General features: G+C 37.1%; 1 protein-coding gene across 1 annotated transcript in view; it reads right to left on the bottom strand.

The window, feature by feature from the left end:
- Positions 1–7,054: 7,054 nt before the first annotated feature.
- Positions 7,055–24,355, bottom strand: part of fam110b (family with sequence similarity 110 member B) — a 50,401-nt gene continuing 33,100 nt past the window's right edge. Inside the window, exons 2-3 of the mRNA XM_051094636.1 lie at positions 22,104–22,194; positions 7,055–9,561 (exon numbers count right to left, since the gene is read on the bottom strand). Coding sequence (XP_050950593.1) covers positions 8,042–9,235 — 1,194 coding nt within the window. The 5' untranslated portion in view covers positions 9,236–9,561; positions 22,104–22,194 and the 3' untranslated portion in view covers positions 7,055–8,041. The remainder of the gene's footprint in view (positions 9,562–22,103; positions 22,195–24,355) is intronic.

Raw genomic sequence — 24,355 nt, 5'->3', positions numbered from 1 at the left:
TATATTTCTAATCATCCCATATGCTCAATAGTTCTAGTCTTCCATGCTGAGTATAGACCCAAAATGCTAAAAATGTCAACTAAGTTACCTGTCAACTGTGTTACCCAGTAAAGATAACATGGTGGACAGTAGCAAATACAGATGGTATTTTATGCGCATATTCCTACAGATCGCGTTGATTTATATAGTGCTTTATACAATATAGATTGTTTCAAAGCAGCTATGTTAGGTCACGTTTGGGTTTTTGGGAAACAGGAAAACTTTTTTCTTCACATTTATTAAATTCTATACATACTTCTAATTGTAGAATGACCCAATAACAGATTTGTCTCATTTTAAATGCATACTAAAAACCGAGATTAAAAATTTACTTCAGGCAGAAATTTGCTTTTACTATGGTAAAATAAATATTCAGCCATATCTTCAAAAGATTTTTGAATTTTGGCACACTTTTTTTCTCTATATAGTGTTGATATGGCAACTAGTCAGTACCTTAAATTTGGTTATGCTAGCACGTGTGGAAATATATTTTAACCACGTGTGTTACAACTAACCCTGTGTTAGTTTGTGATAAACTCTGCAGGACTGAGTTTGGGCACCCCGATCTACAGCATGTGTCTTTACATTAAGATCATCAGTGTGTGTGTGCTGCCCTCTTTAGGCTCTGTTTATAGATTTGAATGGACTCTCAAACTGTTGACCTGTGGTTTGGCATTTATTCTAGTTTCAGAAGTGAACATATTTTAATATTAAGCACGGTATAAAACATTGCTGTTCAGTAATGTGAAATCAGATTGTTAGATCAGATTGTCCTTTTTTTTTTTCTGTGTATATTCTTACTTGTAGGAAGCTGAAATCACCACTAGGGGACAGTCTCTGTTTGTCCTGATGTAGCTTATTGTTCATACTGGTCTGGAATGACTGTCATTTGACATCCAGCACCTAGAATGAACCAGTGTACAGATTGTTTTTTTTTTTTTTTTGTTTTGTTTTGTTTTTTTAATGTATACAGTATTATAAGATTTTTGCACCACACATGCACTGTTTATGGTAAAATCTGAATGTGAGGAACTTGTTCGATGGCTTACCTTCACTGCAAACCAATAAGGATCAATTTCTGTTCCTTCTCTGGGGGCGAGAGTTTGATACAGAACTGGGAACTGAAATGAAAGCTTTCTAGGTCAATTATAGTCCTGCGTGACTGACCTTCCATCCTCGGTGCTGTGACCACAAACCTACTTGTGCATTGTGTCCTTGAGACATCAAGTGTGCATGTGAAACTCTTCAACTTGTATGCATACAGTCACTTATTTTGATATTTCAAAGTTGATTTTGTGAAATTTTTCTGTTCCTTTGAAGGACACTGAAAAAAAAACACAGACAGCGAAGGGTTTTCTAAAGAACACCAGACTAATACCAGGCATAAAGATAGATTTCAGCAAGAAAAAGTCCATTTACAGTACACTGTCAGTTTTTTTAAAAGAAGTCTGCTATGCTTACCAAGGCTGTATTTATTTACAATAAAAAAATGTAAATGTAAATTTATTCCTGTGATGACAAAGCTGAATTTTCAGCAGCCATTTCTCCAGGCTTCAGTGTCACATGATCCTTTGGAATTCAGAAAATTTCTTATCAATGTTGAAAACAAATTGTGCCTTAATACACAGCCTAAGTAAAAGCTTTTCTTAATCTCAATTTCATATGCAGACACTACATTCATGCACCACACTAATACTGTAACATCTGCATGTCATCTTAGTATGAAATGCCCATTAAAGATATTCAGAAATGGAAAACACTTCAATCAGATGATTATGGTTATTGGTCACATGTGTAGTTGAGGGAGCTGTATTAGAACTAAATCTACTACAGATGTTAAAAAACGCTTCTGTAAATCAAACACGTAATAAACGATATGAAAGTCTACACTGTTACAAGTCTAAATTATGTTTTTATAATTCAGGTTTCTCCCTTCTTTCATTAAGCGTCTTTAGTCATTTGAAGCTAGAGAGGAATCTCAGAGCAGCTGATGCTGGTTAGCTGTGGGCTACCATTTGAATTTCAATTTCAGGAGCATTCAATGCACACAGAGCCCTCTTACTCTCCTGACTGAACACAAGTGAATGCAGGTTGTTGACAAAGCTTTTACCAAGCTACTGGAATTTTAACGATGTGTCCCCACATGCTTTCTACTGATATTTCGTTCTGACAGTTTGCTTGTGTTGTTCAGACACTAGACAAGGTAGGCCTACGTCTTGACTAAAAACTGTTGACAAATGAAGTAGAAATGAAGTCCTACAAAAAAAAAAAAAAAAAAAAAAAAAAAAAGGCCCTGAACCACCATGATAGGACATTTAAACATTTTTTAGTTTTATATTATCTCACAAGATATATAAAGCTTAATGGCACAGATTTCTTTTAAATATTTGAATGTACACAGTCAGTCAAGCATTATAATATGACATCATGATAATTTAGCATTAAACTTCAGTAATTAGAACTTTAGAATAACCATGTATGAATGCATATCTGTCATATTGACTGAACTTGTGGTAGATGGTGGTAGATATTGTTTGTAATTTAGTGTTTCTATTTAAAAAAAGGGGGGGGGGACTAAAAATAATACTGCAAAGATAAAACACACTAAGGATTAATGGAGCTGCTGGGTTCATGAATATTAATCACGCTGTCTGCGTTCACTCAAACTGATTTGCTGAAATCAAAACATGGGCGATAATAGGTGAACGCCAGCCAATGAGATTTTTGTTTTGCACATTAGTTTAAGAACTACCGGCAGTTCTTAAAAACTGAAGAATTTCAAAGGAAGACTTTGACAGGAAAATACAGCAAAGAATATCCTTCACATGTAGCATGTCAATTCTGCATGGTATATGTGAGCCTGGACCACAAAACTAGCCTTAGGTAGCACGGGTATGTTTGTAGCATTAGCCAAAAATACAATATATGGGTCAAAATGATCGATTTTTCTTTTATGGCAAAAATCATTAGGATATTAAGTAAAGATCACGTTTCATGAAGATAGTACATTTCCTACTGTAAATATATCAAAACTTAATTTTTGATTAGTAACATGCATTGCTAAGAACTTAATCTAGAAAAATTTAAAGGCGATTTTCTCAGTATTTTAATTTTTTTTTTTTTTTACACCCTCAGATTCCAGATTTTCAAATACTTGTATCTCGGCCAAATATTGTCCTATCCTTACAAACCATACATCAATGGAAAGCTTATTTATTCAGCTTTTATTCAGCTTATTCAGCAGATGATAAATTTCAGTGTCAAAAACGTGACCCTTATGACTGGTTTTGTGGTCCAGGGTCACACATAAGACTCTCTTGCTCTGTATTTTTCTTTGCATGTGTGTGAGACAAAGCGATGGCTAGTCGTGCCCTCACACTAGAGATTACGGTTCGTCAAATACAGGTACGCTGCACATCCATTCATATGAACTGAAAAAAATTATAACAATATGATAATAAATTATAGTAACGTCACATTTTATTGTCAGTAACGGTAATGGTGTTGTAACAGGGGAAACAGTAATTAATTTGATTACTCGTTACTGAAAAAATAACACTGTTTATTTATAACGCTGTTATTCCCATCGCTGGTAGCGACAACGTCTTGTAAGCAATGCAAGTGTTTTGTAGTTGGATGTAAAAGTGAATTTAGCAGTCTTCATTTTCTCCTGACATCAGAGCCACTGAGGATGCGATGGATTAGTTTTGTTTTTGATGGTAACATGCCTCCGAATACACAAAAAACGGAAGAGAGGGACGGGGTGAGCAGTAGCTCATTATCATTTAAAGAGCTATGTACAGAAACAGGTCTCTGTGAACAGCTGGTTTGACAAGGTAAAAAGGTGTTTACACAACCATTGAGGAATTTTAATGAAGACCCTAAAGAATCATACCAACTTATGGAAAATGGGCTTCCAATGTCTCCTTTAAAAATATGTGGGGCATGTTCTCTTCATTTCAATATTGATATAAGATGCAGAGTTAAAGGAATCTCTGGTTATTAATGCTGCAGCATCACAGGCAAACACTAGCAAAATAAACAAAACACAGGGACAACGACGCCACACTCAGCCTGTTATGACACCACATGATCACTGTGAGCCTCTGGCCTGAGAGAACCGCTGAGCGGGAATCGGTGGTAAATGTCATGTTAGCTCACAGCTGTAAGCGCTGGGCTTAAACTGCTGCATTAGAAAAGCATGAGTCAAAGGGATGGAGAAACTTGCAGGCTTTGTGTTGCTGAGAGAGGCATGCAGGGGGAATGATGACAGCCAATGAACCCCAACAACCATGTCGCAGCATCCCTCCAGCGGAGAGAGAGACAGAGCTCAAACATGGCTTGCTTTCATTGCCTAATGTTCTGCTTCGTTCCTGCCAGGGAAAGTGAGAGAGAGAGGGTGTATAGAAAGGGCATTCATCAATGCCTCTTTTGTCAGGCATGCTAGATGGAAATTAATGAAGGTGTTCATGAGGGGGTCTGATGTTATTAGTGTAACTTCAGGAAACAAAATGGAAAATTAAATTTACCTCCTCATTTTTATAGAGTCTTGGTTTTGCCTGGGGTGCCATTTTGTGTCAATCCAGGTCCTGACAGGGAAAGTAAGGCTTTTTTCCCCGTCACAGTTCGACAGTCTTGTGTTTTCCTCACGTGAACAGATAAACCCCCGTTCGTCATTAGATCTGCTGAGAAATTATCTTCATGTCATGCAAAGCCGGAGGGAGGATTCGCTAATCCTACATTACACACTTTTTCTGGGGGGGAAGGGGAGTAGTGAAGCTGGCGTGCATTGTGTAAATATTGTTTAACAGGCACTCAAATGCTATTACAAGTCATTTATAATTACCCTAATACAACATTCAATTTCAGAACAACAACAGTCGGCAGCCATTTTGTGGCTTAAATGAGACATGCCTTATTCTAGTTACCAAAATGAACAGTCACGTATAATAGCCGTTCAGTATAACAGTATAACCTGTGTAATGTCACTCAAGAGTGTAATTTAGTGCAGTTCTATGTGGTTACTAGGGTGGTTCTGGGAGGAAAATGGCAAATTCCTTATGTCCTAAGTCAAAAGTCCATTCTGATCACTATCAGTACAGTTAAAGTCAAAAGTTTACATACACCCTACAGAATCTGCAAAGTGTTAGTTATTTTACCAAAATAAGAGGGATCATACAAAATGTATGTTATTTTGTATTTAGTACTGACCCGAGTAAGATATTTCACATAAATGATGTTTACATATAGTCCACAAAGAATAATAATAGTTGTTGTTTACATACACTTGATTCTTAATACCGTTTTGTTACCTGAATGGTCCACAGCTGTTTTTTTTTTTTTTGTTTAGTGAATGTTGTTCATGAGTCCCTTGTTTGTCCTGGTTAAACAGTTAAACTGCCTGCTTTTCTTCAGAAAAATCCTTCAGGTCCCACAAATTCTTTTTGTTTTTTTTCAGCATTTTTGTGCATTTGAACCCTTTCCAACAATGACTGTATGATTTTGAGATCCATCTTTTCACACTGAGGACAACTGAGGGACTCATACGCAACTATTACAGAAGGTTCAAACACTCACTGATGCTCCAGAAGAAATAGCAATGCATTTAGAAGGGGGTGAAAACTTTTAAACAGAATGAAGATGTGTACATTTTTCTTATTTTGGCAAACTATAATATTTTTTTCATTTAGTACTCCCTTCAGAAAATACTTACATGTTTCCCAGAAGACAAAAAAAGTTCAATACTTCAAATTCAAAAGTTTTCACCCCCCAACTCTTAATGCATTGAGTTTCCTACTGGAGCATCAGTGAGCGTTTGAACGTTCTGTAGCTAATAGCTGCATATGAGTCCCTCACTTGTCCTAAGTGTGAAAAAATGGATCTCAAAATCATACAGTCATTGCTGGAAAAGGTTCAAAAACACAAAAATGCTGAAAAGCCAATACATTTGTGGGACCTGCTGGATTTTTCTGAATTTTTATAAACCCAGCTACTCTTTTTTTTCTTGTGGACTATGTGTAAACATCTTTTATGTGAAATATCTTATTCAGGTCAGTACTAAATAAAAAATAACATGCATTTTATATGTTCCCACTTATTTTGGTAACATAATTAACATTTTGCAGATTCTGCAAGGTGTATGTAAACTTTTCCTAAAATGCAGGTCTTTATTTTGTCCACCAGGTTAAAACCATTAGTCCATTTGCTTCAAAAAGTAAAAGCAAACCCACCTTTCCTTACACCACATGATTTGAGGTATCATTCAAGTCTGTAGCACAAACAACTGTATGTAGTTAGATTGAGACTTGCCATAGCAAGCACAACAAAGCCCAATTTAGTATTTCCGATAGCATCAAGTTGAAAGTCTAAAATGCAGAGAAAAGTGGGTGAAAACATAAGGTTTCATGTAAGTGTTCAAGCTTGTGACCCACAGATCCCTTGAGCTTGTTTATGGGAGTGAGTTAGGTGCTCTAGGGAGTGAGGGGGCCTCTAGTGCAGTGGTCTGGCCTTTCTAAACATTTGTGATGAATTAGATCATTTCCTCTTGCCCTGAGAAAGCAGGCAGCACAAATGACTAAATTAAAGATACCTACCCTCCTGCGGACAGCCATGCTCTGCAAAGAGACAAGGGCTATAACGAGAGAGCCAAACAGGCTTTCAAAGCAGGGAAGATCTTGCCCATGCGCAAATTGTGAGCATATAAGACTTGACAGCTGTTTTCTCAGGGTCAGCAGTGGGAGAATCACATGACTGGCCTTTGTGATTTTTCCACCACTGCGTGAGCTGGTTTAAGAATTACTGTGTAACTGGTTAAAAGGAAAGTTTGTGAACAAAATTTAGATTTTGTCATCGTTTACTCACCCTGATGTCGTTCCAAACTCCCAAACTCGTTTGACTTCCTTTTTTCAGAGGAGCACAAAAAAAAACGATGTTTTTTCTTAAGGAGAAACATCAAAATATCATATGCATGCAACAAATATATAAATAACAGGAAGATGCATTAAAACATTTAAAGTTGATGGCAAAAGTTGGCAAAATCAGCCATTTATTGAAATGAAAAAACTAAATGTGAACAAACGTCTTGATGAAATTTTTAAGTAACAGCTCAAACTTCAATATACCGAACATATATGTCATTGCAACAACAGTGTCGTACAGTTTTGTTCATGGACATAGTCTCACACAGCCTCACGATGCAAGCCCAGGGAACGAACAGACAAGGAGCTATGGAGAAACATAGCATACTTGTCATCGCACAACGCTTTTCCGACAACTCTGTAAATTATATACATATTCTTACAGCATTTACACCTTTCGAAAACAATAGTACCACAAAAATAATCAACCGCCAAACAGGAACTTTATGGACGACAGACAAAGTGAAAACAAACCACATGAAGCCGAATGGTGTCATGATACTGCTGGAACAATATGACCAGTGCAAGGCTGACCGAGAGAAGTCGGGTAGGGGATCTCGAGAATAGACTAAAACATGCTTCTGCTGCGTCTATTCACAGAGGTTTATATACATACAGCTCGTATCCATCATAAGAACAAGTCAAAAAACAAAAAAGTGACAGAAAGAGAGGATCAAAAGAAGTCTAAACACACTGCAGCTCTGCATTCATACCGATATGGCTTCCTGGCTCAGTGCGCCTAAGTGAAATAAAAAGCACCTGAAAGGTGCTGGCATCAAAACATCTGACAGACAGAAGCAGAAAGAACAAAAGAAAAAAGAAAGATGAGTTGTTCTCTGCACAGAGATGGCATTGACGCAACCATCTTAAAGAGGCTCCTACATAAGCTGCATTACCTTGAGGCCGCAAAGAGGCTGAGTGTCTAAGGAGTCATGCAGATTCAGAAGACAGCGAACACTGAATGCAAAAAGCGACTAAAAAGAGCCGTCAACTCAAAATGCTTTGCCATGTAATCTTTCAAGATTTCAAAGACAGTGCATGGGTTGCAAAAGTCCAGACCAGTTTGAAGAGGTCCGCTCCCTCTTTTAGACATGGGAGACTTTCTGAGACTCCCGTGCCTGCTTGATGCTGTAGAGCCACTTGATGACCCGGGCATTGCGTTCAACGGCGGAAATACCGTAAGGAACGCGCTCCCCGGCGTCGTCTTCCTCGTCGGTCAGGTCGTCGTTGCTATGCCGTGACTGCTCGCAGTCAGAGCTGATCATGCTGGCACTACGGAAGTTGAGCGACACGATGTCAGAGTTCGCTCGGGCGAAGCTTTCCACACCTACGCTCTCCAGCTCCTCGGGATCCAGCCCACAATAGTTGAAGAAGCGCTCCACGTCTGCGCCGGCACGAGCGTAGCGGTCGCTCAGGTCTGACTTGGAGCGGTGCAGGGAAGGTCTGCGGGCTACAGAACTCCCCAACTCCAGCTCCGTAGCAGTGGTTGATAGTGTCTCTCTTTCAGAGGAGCAGGGAGCATTGTCACATGCAGCCAAGGCCTTGGCGCTAGGCTTGGGTGGCAGTGGTGGTGCGGAAGAGCTGCTGCTGCGGGCCGCTCTCAGTGGCTTGCCATTGCACATGCGCCGAATGTCTGAGGAGCTGTGGGAGGCGTGCAGCGGCGAGCGCTCGCCGTCCACCTCGCAAGACCTTTCCTCCAGCAGCCTGCGACTTAGGTTTAAGTTGCCTCCCTGCGGACTGTGTCGACCTTGCGTGGAAGGTGGTACCTTGAGCGAATCCGCAAAAGAACGACATCCAGGTTCTGAGAGTTCGGACGAGCGATGCGGCGTCCAGCTACGTGCCCCAACTTTGTGCGACGTCCCCTTAGCTGGCCCCTCGGATGAGGAGGAGCTGTTCAAGATGTTCTTCAGGATCTCCAGGTTGAGATTCTCCCGTTTGGTGGTGGTTGCACAGGTGTCCGACTTGGCGTTGTTGTTGGAGGCTTTCAAGCCTGATCCCACACCGCCACTTCTCTTGACCGGTACTGGGCAGACGGGGGGCTTGGCTAGTACCTGTGGTTTGATGGGTTCTTGCTTGGCGTTGATGACCTCCTGGCTCTTCACGTACTTGGCCTTGTCGGCCTCGAGCCGCTCCACGGCGCTCAACCGCTTCGGGTTGGGCTCGGTCTGCCGTCGGAAGTAGTCGGGCCCCTTGTTGAGGATGCGGAGCGGGACGGCGGATGCAAAGGCCCCACCCTGGCCGGCGGGCTTGCTATCTGCCTGTAGCGTCTCGGTGGGCATCTCTGCTGGTCTCTCGGCGGCCGCCGTGGTGGATTCCGCAGTGGACTCTCGTCAAGGGGCAGCCTGGAGGCACACACATCAAGCCAGATGACCGGACTATTAATCCTGTCTCCACTGGCTGTCAGCAGTGAGGCCTCATACTCACAGCTCATTAATTAGCCCCCACTTCCTCCACGCAGCCAGGCCCCGCACGGCAAAAAAAGAGAGCACTCAGCTCCAGTCAGTGTCAGTGCACCCGTCAGGCTCAGCCAGCTGGGAGGGAGCACCAGAGGATTGTGGGGAAAAGCCTTGTCGCTGCTCCTTTGTTCCTGGCCAAGGCTGAGAATCTGAAAGACACAAGGACCAACCCTGTTAAGGGAGCAGGTGACATCACATTCCTAGCAACAACAGGAAGAGCTACGACTCTGGCGTGCTGTTGGCCGATGAAGTAAGCACTAGGAAACAACTAATAGAAACAGATGCACACCTCAGTATCAATATAATTTGGGTGGTGGTGAGCGAGGGAGAGACAATCTTAGACTTTAATCTAGGAATATTTATGTAGACGAGTTCACTGTGGTCCCATATGTATAACTACAATTTATCTAGGGATTATCCTTATATGAAAATCCTTCGTTTATATAATATATTACTGCCATTCATCTGTATAATCATCGGATAATGCGAAAAGAGAATTTGATTAGCTAGCTTTCTTATTTATTGCTTATAATTATTTCACATCAAAATGATATTTATATATTCTCTTTCTCTGAAAAAAAGCTCATTCTCATACAAATGCAAGAAACAATGATTCAGCAGTTTGTGTGCATGTGAGTGTGCAAGTTTTCTTTTCGCAGCCAGAGAAATACAGACGTATGATCAGGGCTCATGTTCCTGCCAAAACCCTCAGGCTGTTTGCAGAGGGACAAGAAAAAAAATACATTGAAGAGAGGAGGAAACACAAAATGGTGGAAAACTTTCCTGGTCTCATAAATAAAAGTAATTACAGAGGTTCTTGGACAAGAGTGTTGGTGGTAGCCACAATGGTTCTGGAAATTGCTATGACAAAGCATTTTATGGCACAAAAGTCTGTGACAATCTTCTGATTCAATCTAAGCACTGCAGAGATGAATAAAAGAAATAAACATCAGCGCAGCCATTACTGAAACAGCATACAAGAATTGCTTCTTTGTGCTCGGGCCCATTTTATTTTAAGCTATCAGAAGCCTTGGGTGCTCAGATCAAAAGGTATACTCTTTCTCGCTTATATAGTTTAAATTTAAAAGTGGTCTGTCATTTTAAAAATTCTAGTCATATTTTTGTCAGGCAGTCCAGAACAATCTAGATCAATTTCTAGATTCAGTTAGAGTACTCGATTATATAAAAAATCTTCGTTTGCATTTTGCCCTTGTTGATTTACTGTTTAAATGCCAGAAGTGGCATACTCCAGACGAGAATCCATAAAAGCATTTCCAAGGGTGCATGAAATATAAAAAGTAGGGCTGTCAAATGATTAATCACAATTAATCGCATACAAAATTAAAGTGTGAGTTTGCCTTATGTATGTGTGTGTGCTGTATGTAATTATTATGTATATATAAATACACAAATTAATGTGTATACTTAAGAGACATATGTTATTTATGTACAAAATATTTGTATTTATATATAATATAAATTATTATATATAAAATAAATTAATTTTTTTAATAAATACATATACTTGTAAATACTTCTTAAATATATACATGAATGTATTTGTATTTATATACATTATAATTACACACAGTACGCGCACATATATTAGGCAAACTCAAACTTACTTTGTATGCAATTAATCGCGATTAATCGTTTGACAGCCTTAATAAAAACCATTTAAAAATCTAAATAAAGCATAGTGCTACTGTGAATTCACAAAGGCTGTGATTCAGTTAAATACATATATGCGCTGTGGGTTTATTATGCACTTTATTTATATCCGTGTAGATTGCGAGCATCTCAAAGCGGCTCAATTCACAGTAAATGCTGCTCCACACAAAGAGTTATCAAAAAAAAAACGCCAGGCCATTGGCGCCCTCTACAGGCATTTGATATATTACATAATGTTCCTAAGTTATGATTATATTGTGTTATTACATTATGTATTTTAAGTGTTTTCTTCAATAAAACCATATGATGGGACCAATTATTATTGCCTGCTATTATATGTGTTTTAAGTCATTTTAAAGACTGTTGTTTGCTTAGGTCTATTTGTATTACCACAAAAAAATTACTTGATTAATTGACAGAATAATCGACCAATTACTTGATTACCAAAATAATCGTTAGTGACAGCCCTAATGACATGACAGCGTTTGTCACTACAAGATATTTTTAACGTCAAACCTGTGTGAAACATTATCTTACAATGACACCCATATCTGAAGTATAACACTTAGTTTTTCATCATTTTGTACATCTCGACCTTAAACCATTCAAATCCACTGATTACAAGCTCACAAGGGATTTTACTGTTGTGCGGCAATCAGCTTTGCAGAAATATCATATAATTTAATTACAAAAACTCCCATTGGCAAGCGAACCTCACTGGACCCGAAAGCACTCATTTTTTTTCCACCCAAGCACTTAAAACATCCCCAGAGTCACTTTTGGGCTAGATAGAGGCTTTCCAAAGTCTTGAAATGTCAGAGGAGGAAGTATCAGAGAAAAGAGAATAAGATGGCCTTTAAAAAGACAATTCTGCTTGTCTAAAGACAATTCAAGTTTGTCTAAGGGCAAAAATACAACATGTATAGAATTCGTACAGATACTGTAAAACGAACTTCTAAGACTTTAAAGGACTTTTTCTTTGATTTTCTACTGTTTTATAAAAAGAAGTCAGAAATAAAAGATTCATGAACCCGCTCCGAAGTCACGAACTGAATAATGATTTGCGAATCTTTCAGGTCAGGATCTGAATCAGTTCCAATCGGAATCAAATGATTCGCGATCCTCACTTTGACGTCCCGATCTGAATAATGATTCACTAACTATTCTTTCAGGTCACGACCAAGATTGTGGATCGCGAATCATTCAATTCGCAAAATGATTCATGAACCTGATGTGAAGTCCCACTCGTGATCTGAAATCCAGTACTGAATCAAATGATTCGCAATTTGAAGTCCCGATCTGAATCAAATGATTCGCGATACAAAAAGTTCTGATCTAAGTCAAACGATTCACGGAACCCGCTCCGAATTCCCGATATAACTCAAGTGAATTGCGATATGCGATTTGAAGTCCCGATCTGAATCAAATGATTTGCGATCGACTGGAGCACTCTGAAACAGTGAATCATTTTGCAACACAATGGTTTAAATGATTTGGAGTTTCGAAAAGCTCAGTTTTTCAGTTTTTTTTTAAAAAAATACAATGTCGAAATTCAAAAATGAATGGCTCTTTTAACTTGATCCGGCTAGTGAATCACTTGAAATGAATGATCGAAGTGGCTCACTCAACTAATTCGGTTCATCTGTTCCTCTTTTCATGACTTCAGCCATGTTTACACATCACTGTCAGCCCTACTGAAATAAGCAAAAAAGTATGACGTTTTTTTGAATTGCTCACTTTTGTGTGAAAAAACGTGCTTACTGAAACAATTAAACACTTATTTCATAGATGTCTTTCAGTAATTCAAGCACTTTTCAAGTACCTCTTCAGGAATATTGCAATTTTCAAGGGTTTTCCAGGCCTTAAATTTCAAAAAGTCAAGCACTTTAAGCACCTTGTACAAACCCTGATATACAATCTATGTGTTTTTCGAAAAATTAAGGAATACATTTACTTTTAGTGCCAATCGACAACATGCCACAGATTAACAAAGCTTACCTTGAGTTTAAAACAGAATATTGCTGGTGAAAAAACAAACACAGACATACGCATATAAAACTAGTAAATGCATAACAATTATATGTTCCAGTGCTAGCATAAAAGCACTGCTTGTGTAATCTTAAGAAATACTACACTCTATACTAACCCTTTTTGCCATTTGCAGAACACTGGCAGGGCAAAAACAAGCATATACAGCAAACAGCTTTGCTGGGATTTAGCTAGACATAATATGAGCAGCCCGTGATGAAAACTGTTTTCAGTTCTTTAATAACGCTATCAACAATGACTGTTTATATGTTTCAAGAAGGGGTCAGTGATTATGAGCCTAAACAGCATACGGGCAATGGGCCTTTCTCTTCAAACATAATTACAGAACACAGAGGAGTCTAAAACCCTGGTCATGCAGAGAGTAATAATTGTAACGATCTCCCTAAACGCCCCCACAAAGAAAAAAAAAAACAGTCGCCTTTAATCCTCTGTGTTGTGTGCTGTAGCCCCTTCCCCCAAAACAGAGTAAGCCCAGCTGTGGGACTCCAGCCAAGAGCCATCTCACATCATTTCATCTCCCTCCAAAGCCCTTCTGAATTATCAGAGCCAAAGACAATCCCCACAGCTTTCTCAACGTACCCGCTCACCCTTATCGTCCATGTAAGAAAAACACTTTACCTCATCGCACCATCCCTGTGAGCTGGCCTGCTGAAATGAAACAGCGATTTGTAAAACGGATATTGGAATGACTTGCTCCAAGACCAGGCCTCTTTACATATGGAGACCTCTATATGTGATCCTGTGCTTATTAGAAACATACCCACCATGTGTGTCCTCCAGTGTCTACAAATAATCGTTTCTACCCTTAAAAGACCACAATGAGTTGCTTTTAATGGTAAACACTAGTTAAACTGGTAGTTCACCCAAAAATGAAAATTGAATTAATTGCTCACCTTCATGTCGTTCCAAACCTGCAAGACCGTTCATCTTCGAAATACAAATTAAGATATTTTTAATGAAATTCAACAGCTTTCTGACCCTGCATAGACAGCAATGCAACTGACACGTTTAAGGCCCAGAAAGGTAGTAAGGACACTGTTAAATTAGTTCATGTGACATCGGTGGTTCAACCGTAATGTTATGAAGCTATGAGAATACTCAATGCGCATTTGAGGTTTTTACCATTTCACGTGTGCAGCTAGCATACCGTAAAGCACATATAAAGAGAGTGCGTTTCCCACGTTAGGAATGTGCTCTCAGCTGTATCAGTATTATACTGTATGACCACGTAAGCCACATTCCAGAACGCCTCAGGTCATAAAAATCACAGAAACATGCACAGAAAATACGCCACATCAGCTGAGCTGTCTGGCAATGTAGCAACACCGCCATTAAATCCATCTTGTTGTCTGAGAGGCCAATTTTTTATTTTATTTTTTTAACTCCAAACACATGATGATCACGCGAACAGTTCAGCATTTTAAAACCGAAACTGAGAAAAGGAGGCCACATGACTAGTACAACAACACTTTAAACGTCCACAAGATTCACACAGGTCTGTTGCATTTATCAACTCTGAGATGATATTAAGCACTAATGTCCCACTGGGTGTATTGGGTTACAAAATCTTGTAGAAAACAAAGAGAAGATTGGATTTCAGCTGAAATCCTTTTATCACATTTGCCTAAAGGCCAGTCGTCTGGTAACATTTCTCTTGTGACGAGAGCTACAGTATGATCCTGCTTCACAGCAAAACCGGTTTTTATTAAACCTGCTTTGCTTCTGGTGTCAAAACAATACATATATATGTATATATTTTACATAAACCTTGCAAATTCTGCAAAATGTTAATTATTTTATCAAAATAAGGGGTATCATACAAAATGCATCTTATTTTTTATTTAGTACTGACCTGAATAAGATATTTCACATAAAAGTTGTTTACATCACAGAACCGTGCTTCACTGACAAGATGCGCACATGAATATCGCAGCTTTTCTTAATATCGACTGCGATATTGTTCAAATGCTCACTGATGCTTTACAAGGAAACATGATGTATTAAGAGCTGGGGGGTGAAACATTTTTGAATTTGAAGATGAGTAAACTGAACTTATTTTGTCTTTTGGCAAACATGCAAGTAATTTCTGTAGCTTCTGAAGGGCAGAACTAAATGAAAAAATATGTCATTTAAGCAAAATAAGAAAAATGTACACATCTTCATTCTGTTCAAAAGTTTTCACCCCCTGCTCTTAATGCATCGATTTTCCTTCTGGAGCATCAGTGAGTGTTTGAACCTTCTGTAATAGTTGCATACGAGTCCCTCAGTTGTCCTCAGTGTGAAAAAAAATGGATCTCAAAATCATACAGTCATTGTTGGAAAGGGTTCAAAAACACAAAAATGCTGAAAAACCAAGGAATTTGTGGGACCTTAAGATTTTTTCTGAAAAACAGCAGGCAGTTTAACTGTTTAGGACAAACAATGGACTCATGAACAACTATCACTAAATAAAAAACAGCTGTGGATCATTCAGATAACAACACAGTGTTAAGAATCAAGTGTATGTAAACTTTTTAACAGGGTCATTTTTATAAATTCAACTATTTTCTCTTGTGGACTATATGTAAATGTCTTTTACGTGAAATATTTTATTCAGGTCAGTACTAAATAAAAACCAAAAAATAAGATGCATTTTGTATGATTCCCCCTTATTTTGATTTCTAAAAACAAACATCACTGTCTTAATAGTACATACAAAGGAAGTTGATTTGTGATTATCTAAAGAGCATCTTGGCCATAATGAAAGCAAGGCTTTTGGCCTGACTGTATATTCATGCTTGCAATAATTTCATAAGATTACACCACAGCTAGCCGTGATGGCACTGAGCTAAAAAGAACGAGCTGTAATATTGAGACTGTCAGTGTGTTGATAAACTGCTATATAAGCAACAGATTCTAGTGTCCATCTGTTATCTGCTCACACCAGCAGCAGCAGCAGCAGCACGAGGCTGTGACATTAAAGCTGGTTGTGTGCTGTGTGCAGTGGGCTGGACTACAGACTCATGGAGCCAGCAGATGAGCCCCGTCCCTTAGGGCAGAGCAGCTCATTGGCTCTTTCCTCCTGTCACTCATCCAGACATGAGCCCACCCTCACAGCAGGTGTGTGTGTGAATGTACCCGAGCCCTTGTTACATAATAATATGATGTATAGAAGCTACAAGACCAGTCGCAGTGTCACGCAGTGTCTGTTCCACTGTGCAACAGCTTGTCTACAATGGACGCATTGTAGAGAGCAATCCAAATCCATATGAACTTCCTTTGTTCTCTGTGACAATAAATGCGTTTATGTAAGAACAATATCCATATTTAAAACTTTATAAAGCTTTATACGCTCGTTCATGAGAGAGTAGTGTTCCAGCAGATGACAGAGGTGAATGCAGTGACAAATGCAGAAGTGCAGTGGAGAGAGCAAAACAAAACACCGGTCACAAATTAAAAATATAAAACAAAGATTTGTAAAGAAAGTTGTAAACAAAACTTGGTTTTCGTGAGACCAGCATATTCTCACCGGAGCTTACGCTACACCTACATCCTATGTCATCTGCTGAAATGCCACTCTCTCGTGAATGAACATACGACAATTAGTGAAAGCTACAGATTACAGATCATAAAGTTTTAAATATGGACATTTTTCTTACACAAACATATTGAATCGCTTTAGAAGGCCTTAATTAACCACCTGGAACCATGCGGAGTACTTTTTTTTAATGATGTATGGGTGCAGTTTTTTGGGCTTCAAAATCTTAAACCCCATTCACTGCCATTAGAAAGCTTGGAAAAGCCAGGACATTTATTAATATAACTCTGATTGTATTCAGCTGAAAGAAGAAGGTCATATACACTACCAGTCAAAAGTTTTTGAACAGTAAGATTTTTAATGTTTTTTTTAAAGAAGTCTCTTCTGCTCACCAAGCCTGAATTTATTTGATCCAAAGTACAGCAAAAACAGTAGCATTCTGAACTATTTTTACTATTTAAAGTGACTGTTTTCTATTTGAATATATTTTAAAATGTAATTTATTCCTGTGATTTCAAAGCCAAATTTTTAGCATCATTACTCCTGTCTTCAGGGTCACATGATCCTTAAAAATCATTCTAACGTTCTGATTTGCTGCTCAAAAGGCTTTGTTGTTGTTGTTGTTGTTGAAAATAGGAATTTTCTGTTTTTCCAGAAAGTTCAGAAGAACAGTATTTATCTATAACAGAAATCTTGTAACATTATAAATGACTTTATCATTACTTTTGAACAATTTAAAGCATCTTTGCTAAATAAAAGCATTAATTTCTTTCTCTCTCCCCCCCAAACAAATTACACTGACTCCAAGCTTTTGAATGGTATAGTGTATAATGTTCAGATAAATGTCAATCTTTGCATCTTTCTATTCATCACAGAATCCTGTAAAAATGGTTGCAAATATTGATAATAATAATAATAATAATAAATTCTTGAACAGCAATTTCAAATGATTTCTGAAGGATCATGTGACACTGAAGACTGTAGTAATGATGCTGAAAATGTATCTTTGATCACAGAAATAAATTACATTTTACAACATATTCAAATAGAAAATATATTTAAATAATATATTTAAAGAAATATTTTAATTAGTAAAAATATTTCACAATATTACTGCTTTTGCTGCATCTTGGATCCAATAAATGGCTTGGTGAGCAGAAGAGACTTCTTTAAAAAAAACATTAAAAATCTTACTGTTCAAAAACGTTTGACCAGTAGTGTACACCTGTGAGTGAGTGAGTAAATCATGGGGTATTTTCATTTTTGGGTGAACTGTCCCTTTAAATTCAAAAGCCGTCATGCATTTAAATAGCACAAGAAAAACACCCGACATCCCAAAAATCCCAAAAACTCAAAGATTCTGAAGTTGGAAGAAATGTCAATATGCGTCAGACATCAAGAGCCACAAATCAGTCTCTGGCATCACTTCCAGTTCACCATCACCATCTGACATTGCCTCTGCCAAAATATCCAGACAGAAAACATATTTGTCTTCGACACTTTAATTTTATTTGTGATGCTGGCACCGAAGGGCCCACAGCGTTCTCAAGGATATTTGTGATCTCAATGCCACCGCAGTAAATCAAAGGTGCTCTGTGACAGAGGAAAGGCTCTGAAAATAAAGCCTAAGGTAAATAGCGAACCTATTAAAAGGCATCATTCTGACATCCAGACCAAACACAGGACGTACTGTGCTTTGTCGGGGGATACCTAGCAGGCACAGGTAGCAACGGTGCATCTATTCTGAGGAGGTCTGCAAAACACAAAACACTAAATTACAACTTGACATTACCACAGTTGGCCTTCTATGGCTCATGTAAGACTGCAAGTGAGCTTTTCGAAACATGCACGGTTTTCAATATTCTTTAGAGAGCAACGGTGGCTTTTCGCACGTTTAAATGTGCTTGCTTCGCTATGGGACACCCTTTAGGAATGACCTTTAAACCACTTTCAAAGGTCATGCTAACAGAGAAGCATTTAAGTGTTCATTTTGGATGCTGGCTACATGAATTCACATTAAGAAAAATAAAAGTACAGTGGAACCTCTTTAGATTTGGTAGCCTCATTAATATCATACAGTTGCTAATTCTCAGATTAGAAACAAACATCTTCCTTATGGGAAATTTTCAACAGTCCAATCCGAAACATCCTGGGACAACACAAACGTTCTATCAAAACTTAGTTGTGGCCGTTTGTGCAGTAATCAATACCTAACTAACTGTGAGTTAATGAGAAAGATTTTAATCTAGTTGGTGTAAACGGATGCTAGGGACATTAACCCAGACCAAGGTTCCTTTAGTGCCAAGCCACGACCCAGATTATCCTGTACTAAAGCACATGGGACAAATCTCATCACTTATGACCTTACTCTTGCCCTCATCACTCCAAAAGCTTAAGGGCTTTGATTACTTGTAGAAAAAAGATAAATGAATAATGAGCGTATGTATACAGTTTCACCGTACACTGTGAGGAACCCACAACAGACTCATCAATTAAAAAGTGGATGGTGTCCACTGAAAACCCTAAGCTCTTGTGCACGTAATGCTTTATCCTTCCCGGATACGGGCGAAATAATCCCGTTAGTACTACTCAAGGAGCAGCGAGAGGACAGCAGTGACGGAGAACCGAGGATGGCCTTAGTTGGACCGGTTCACTTTATGGTCTTCAGCGTATGGAGCCGGCCTTCTGACACAGAACCTGGATGTGCTGAGTCTTGTATACAAGCAGAGGAAGACGCACACTGTACATAAAACAGTCTTCGTAAAAATGTCTAAAGATTTCGACAGAGCGGATGACTTGCGATTTTTTTTGCCTAAACCTTACTTATTTGAACCAGAATATACAGTCGATGAACTAAGTCATGGACGTTCTATGAAGCATTGGCACATCTGTCTTACCTTAGTCCCGCCCTGAATTAGCTATGAACAGTCTACCATTGTTTTGACGCCGGACAAGAATGGCTCCCAAGCGATTGAGGTGTTTTGTTGTTGGATGTAATAATGAACATAGCGGTCGTCGTTTACTCCCAACATCTGAGCCACTGAAGATGTAGTGGATTACTTGCGTTTTTGAAAGGAATGCACCCTCGATCTACATAAATGCGTCTATGTTCACGTGAGTCATTTGTGAACCAAGCTTTACCTACAGCAGAAGTGAGTATAAGGGTTTTTTAATGCATCTTTGCAAATAGCCTTTCTTAATAATATGCTAGTTAGCCAGTTTCACAGCTAAATGTGGCTAAAGTAAACAGGAAGGTTGTTACCCCACAGAAGAGAGGGGTGGTGTGACACAGCTCATTAGCATTTAAAAAGCATGCAACAGATGGGTTGCTGTGAAAAGAGCTGATTTTGGCAAGGTAAAAAGGGTGTTTTACACTACCACTGAGAAATTTTAACCTAAGTATGTTATAGACTTTTCATTAAGACCCTAAAGAATCATATCAACTTGTGGAAAATGGGCGTCCGATCACCACTTTAAGCTGCAAAAAGACTATTTAAATATGAATCCTGCATGTTCTGTGTCTCTGAATGAATGTCACTTTATGAGCATTTTACCGTTTAATTTGAGTAGAACTAGCGTCATATGATATACACATATATACAGTAACTTAAAAGGTACCTATGGCAACCCGTCAAAATAAAAGTTCGGTTTAACTTGAAGACATTGTGCCAGCAATATAGTGTTCAGTACGACTACTAAAATGATTACAATTTTATTTATTTTTTGGCCAATATGGGGTTTTACAATTAAAATTAAAACATGGAAGAAATCTTTATTCCTTGAAAAATAAAGTTTGATTGATGTTTTATGCCTTCATTTGATAACCAGAAAAATTTAAATACATTTAAATAAATTTAAATGTATTTCAGTTTTTCTGGATATTAAATGATATGTCCAAATGTATGAAATAAATCTAATAATTTAATTACAAAAATAAATAAATAAATAAATAAATAAATGCATACGTACATGCATAAATACTACGGCTGGCAAACGATTCACTGCAATTAATCATACAAAATATAAGTTTGCCTAATATATGTGTTTGTACTGTGTGCAATTATTATGTATATATAAATACAAGCACATTCATATATATATTTAAGACATATTTACAAGTATATGTATTTATTATAATTTTATAGAATTTATATTATATATAATATTTTGTACATAACATTTCTCTCAAATATATACATTAATTTGTGTGTATTTATATATACATAATAATTATACACAGTACACACACATATTAGGCAAACTTTTATTTTGTATGTGATTAATCACGATTAATCATTTGCCAGCCCTAATACATACATACATAAAATTTATCCACAGAATTTCTGATGGAAAAAAAAAAATCAGGCTATTGTAAGACTAGTGTAAGAATAGATATGAATAAATTAAGTTCTTTTTATGCATTTAAATGATTAGACATATTAAAACACAGAATTTGGTAACAATAAAACGTACTGTAAGAAAAAAAAAATGTTATAGGGCCCTAAACATGTCAATTTTGTTCAACTTTTAATAAATTGATGTGAACTGATGTTAATGTTAACTTGGCATGCTTTTTGATCCAGAAAAAATAAAACAGAAGAAACGTTATTTGGAAAAAAAAAAAAAAAACAGTATTTGGGAAAAATAAAACGGATTTCATAGGGCCCTAGAGAAGAAATTGTTAAATAAAGTTTAAAAAATTACAGTTGAACCACTGATGGCACATGGATTATTTTAACAAAATCCTTACTACCTTTCAGGGCCTTGAACATGGTAGTTGTCTATGCACGGTCACAAAAACTCTCGGATTTCATCAAAAATATATTTTAATATCTTATAAATTTGTGTTTTGAAGATGAACGAAGGTCTTACAGGTTTGGAACGACATGAGGGTGAGTAATTAATGACAGAATTTGCATTTTTGGGTAATCTCTTTAGGTACCATTTTTTAAACAAAGGTTCTCAAACTAAAGTATTATGCTTAAAATGCAAAATGCATCCCAAACATCATATGATTACATTTTAACGGCTTGTTAGTTGAATCTGGAGAACCTCGACTTCATCGCCTTTACCCAGATGACCAAACTGAGATCTGCACTTCTGAAGGGTTGGAAATGATCAAAGGGAACTTGTCGGCTCATATACCCCATAAGCTTAAGAGGAAATGACAAGGGAAAAACTTATCCTGCACTAAAAGCTGCTCCCTCAGGTAACTCATGTTTTTCTGTGAAGGAACATCTGCTAATGCACACAATAACAAACACAACACAAAACACTAAAAGGACCTGGGAATGGAAAAAGACTCTGTGCACCAGTACTGCAGATATCTTATGAAATGTTTGTGGATGTATTGACAGAAGGCTGAATGTTGTTTCAATTACTGTCGTTGCAACTAGTTTCTATAAGTTTTACTGGATGGAAAAGCAGTTAATAAATAAGGAATACGTAACGAACCTGTGTGTGGTTCAGGTTTTAACAGGCTCAGAGCTGCTGTCCGAATTGCCCTTGTCCTCCAGATGCTGCAGGTTATCAGTGGGGGTGATGCCTGGGAAAGAGAAAACAGCAGGTAAGATGCAGCCATCACAAATCAGCGAACGGTAAACTTGAGAATGTATTTATTAATTGTTTTATTACCATGATGAGAAAAATGTTAGTTTATGCAAATAATAATGGTAACAAACCAGGGAGAGTGACATTTAATAATGCATATAGGAATTCTAAAAACATAAAACTCGGCGTTCTCACCACATGAACCGTATACACTGCCGTTCAAAAGTTTTTTTTTTTAACGTTTCTTATGCTCATCAAGGCTGCATTTATTTAATCAAAAATACAGAAAAAAATATTTTGTGAAACATTTTTATGATGTAAAAGAATGTTTTTATATTTTAATATACATTCAAATATAATTTATTCCTTTAATCAAAGCTGAATTTTCAGCATCATTACTCATTACAGTCATCATTACAGTCTTCAGATCTTCACATGATCCTTCAGAAATCATTCTAATATTCTGATTTATTATCAATGTCGGAAACAGTTGTGCTGCTTATTATATTGCTGACACCAGTGAAACTACTTTCTGGATTCTGCGATGAATAAAACGTTAAAAAGAACAGCATTTATTTAAAATAGAAATATTTTCTAACAATACACACTACTGTTTAAAAGTTCGGGGTCAGTACATTTTTATTCTTTCTTTTTGAACGAAATTAATACTTTTATTCAGCTAGGATGTGCTAAATTGATAAAAAGTGAATTTTGAATAAACGTTGTTCTTTTTTACTTTTTATTCATCAAAGAATCCTGAAAAAAAGGAATCACAGGTTCCAAAAAAAAATATTGATAATAAATCAGAATATTACAATGATTTCTGAAGGATCATGTGACACTGAGGACTGATGAAAATTCAATTTGACATCACAGGAATAAATTATATTTTAAAGTATATTATAATAGAAACCATTATTTTAGATTGTAATAACATTTTGCAATATTACTGTTTTTTTTCTGTATTTTTGATCAAATAAATGCAGCCTTGATGTGACTTAAAAAAATACAAGTCTTACTGATCCCAAACTTCAGAATGGCAGTGTAGCAAAGCAATAAATAAATAAATAAATAATATTAGTACACATCATTTCTGTAGGACGGTGGGAAAATAATTAAATAGTTGCATTATATTTTCTGAATTTTGACAAAATTATGTTCACTGTGTGTTTGTGAAACTCAGCCATTCAAATTTGTTACCAAAATTATTCTAAGAAAAAAAAATATTTTAAATATTGGGAAATAAGTAAATATTTGCATTATATTTTCTGAGTTTTGACAAAATTATGTTCACTGTGTGTTTGTCAAACTCAACCATTCAAATGTGTTACCAAAATTACTCTAAGATAAAATAATACATATTAAAAATTATAAATATTATTACATTTTAAACTGACAATGCAAAATATTGAATTTGCATTAAACAATTATAAATGTAAATATAAATTAAACAATTATTTTCAAATATTATAAAATAGATTCACCTTGAATATACAATATTAAATATTCTTCATATTTTAAATAGTCACAGGTCATCAATTGTTACAATATTTCAATATATTCCAAAAATTTGCAACCCTTTTGCTCATTCTTAAGCAGTTTTTACCTTAATTTTAAAAATACACGAATCACACATCTCCCTGTATTCTGTTAATAAGGTTGCAAAAATGGCAAACCACAAACAGTAAATAAAACAGCTGATGTAATATTCTGTGTGACCTCTTGAGGTTTTGGATCAACAGTTGGTTGAAAATGAAAAAAAATGAAAGAAGGCCTTTTTTTTTTTTTTACCTTACTCATTTCTGATATCTAGCATATCATAATTTTGCAAAAGATGATCAAAAGAGTGTTATAAGGGGTTAAAGCGCATTTTAAATCTGGTAATGTGGAGCCTATTGTGTCTGTAAGGACATTTGCAGCGGGCTGAATAAATGCAGAGAGTGAATGATGAGTGTTTGCGTGTTGAGCTCACAGTGTTCCTTCCCTTACACTGTGTTAATGAATCATCAGGACACCACAGAAAGCAGCAGATGTTGGAACTTCACAGGCTCACAGGGCTACAGTTTGTCATTTTATGGGGAAGTTCCTCCCGACAACGCGGACATCCAGATAATGAGAAAACCCTGCTACAAACTGGCTGCTCAGGGCTCAGCGCT

The sequence above is a fragment of the Labeo rohita genome, chromosome 2 (assembly GCF_022985175.1).
Source record: "Labeo rohita strain BAU-BD-2019 chromosome 2, IGBB_LRoh.1.0, whole genome shotgun sequence".
Lineage (NCBI taxonomy): Eukaryota > Metazoa > Chordata > Actinopteri > Cypriniformes > Cyprinidae > Labeo > Labeo rohita.
The sequence above is the reverse complement of the archived record's forward strand: the minus strand, read 5'-3'. Positions and strand labels throughout refer to the sequence as shown.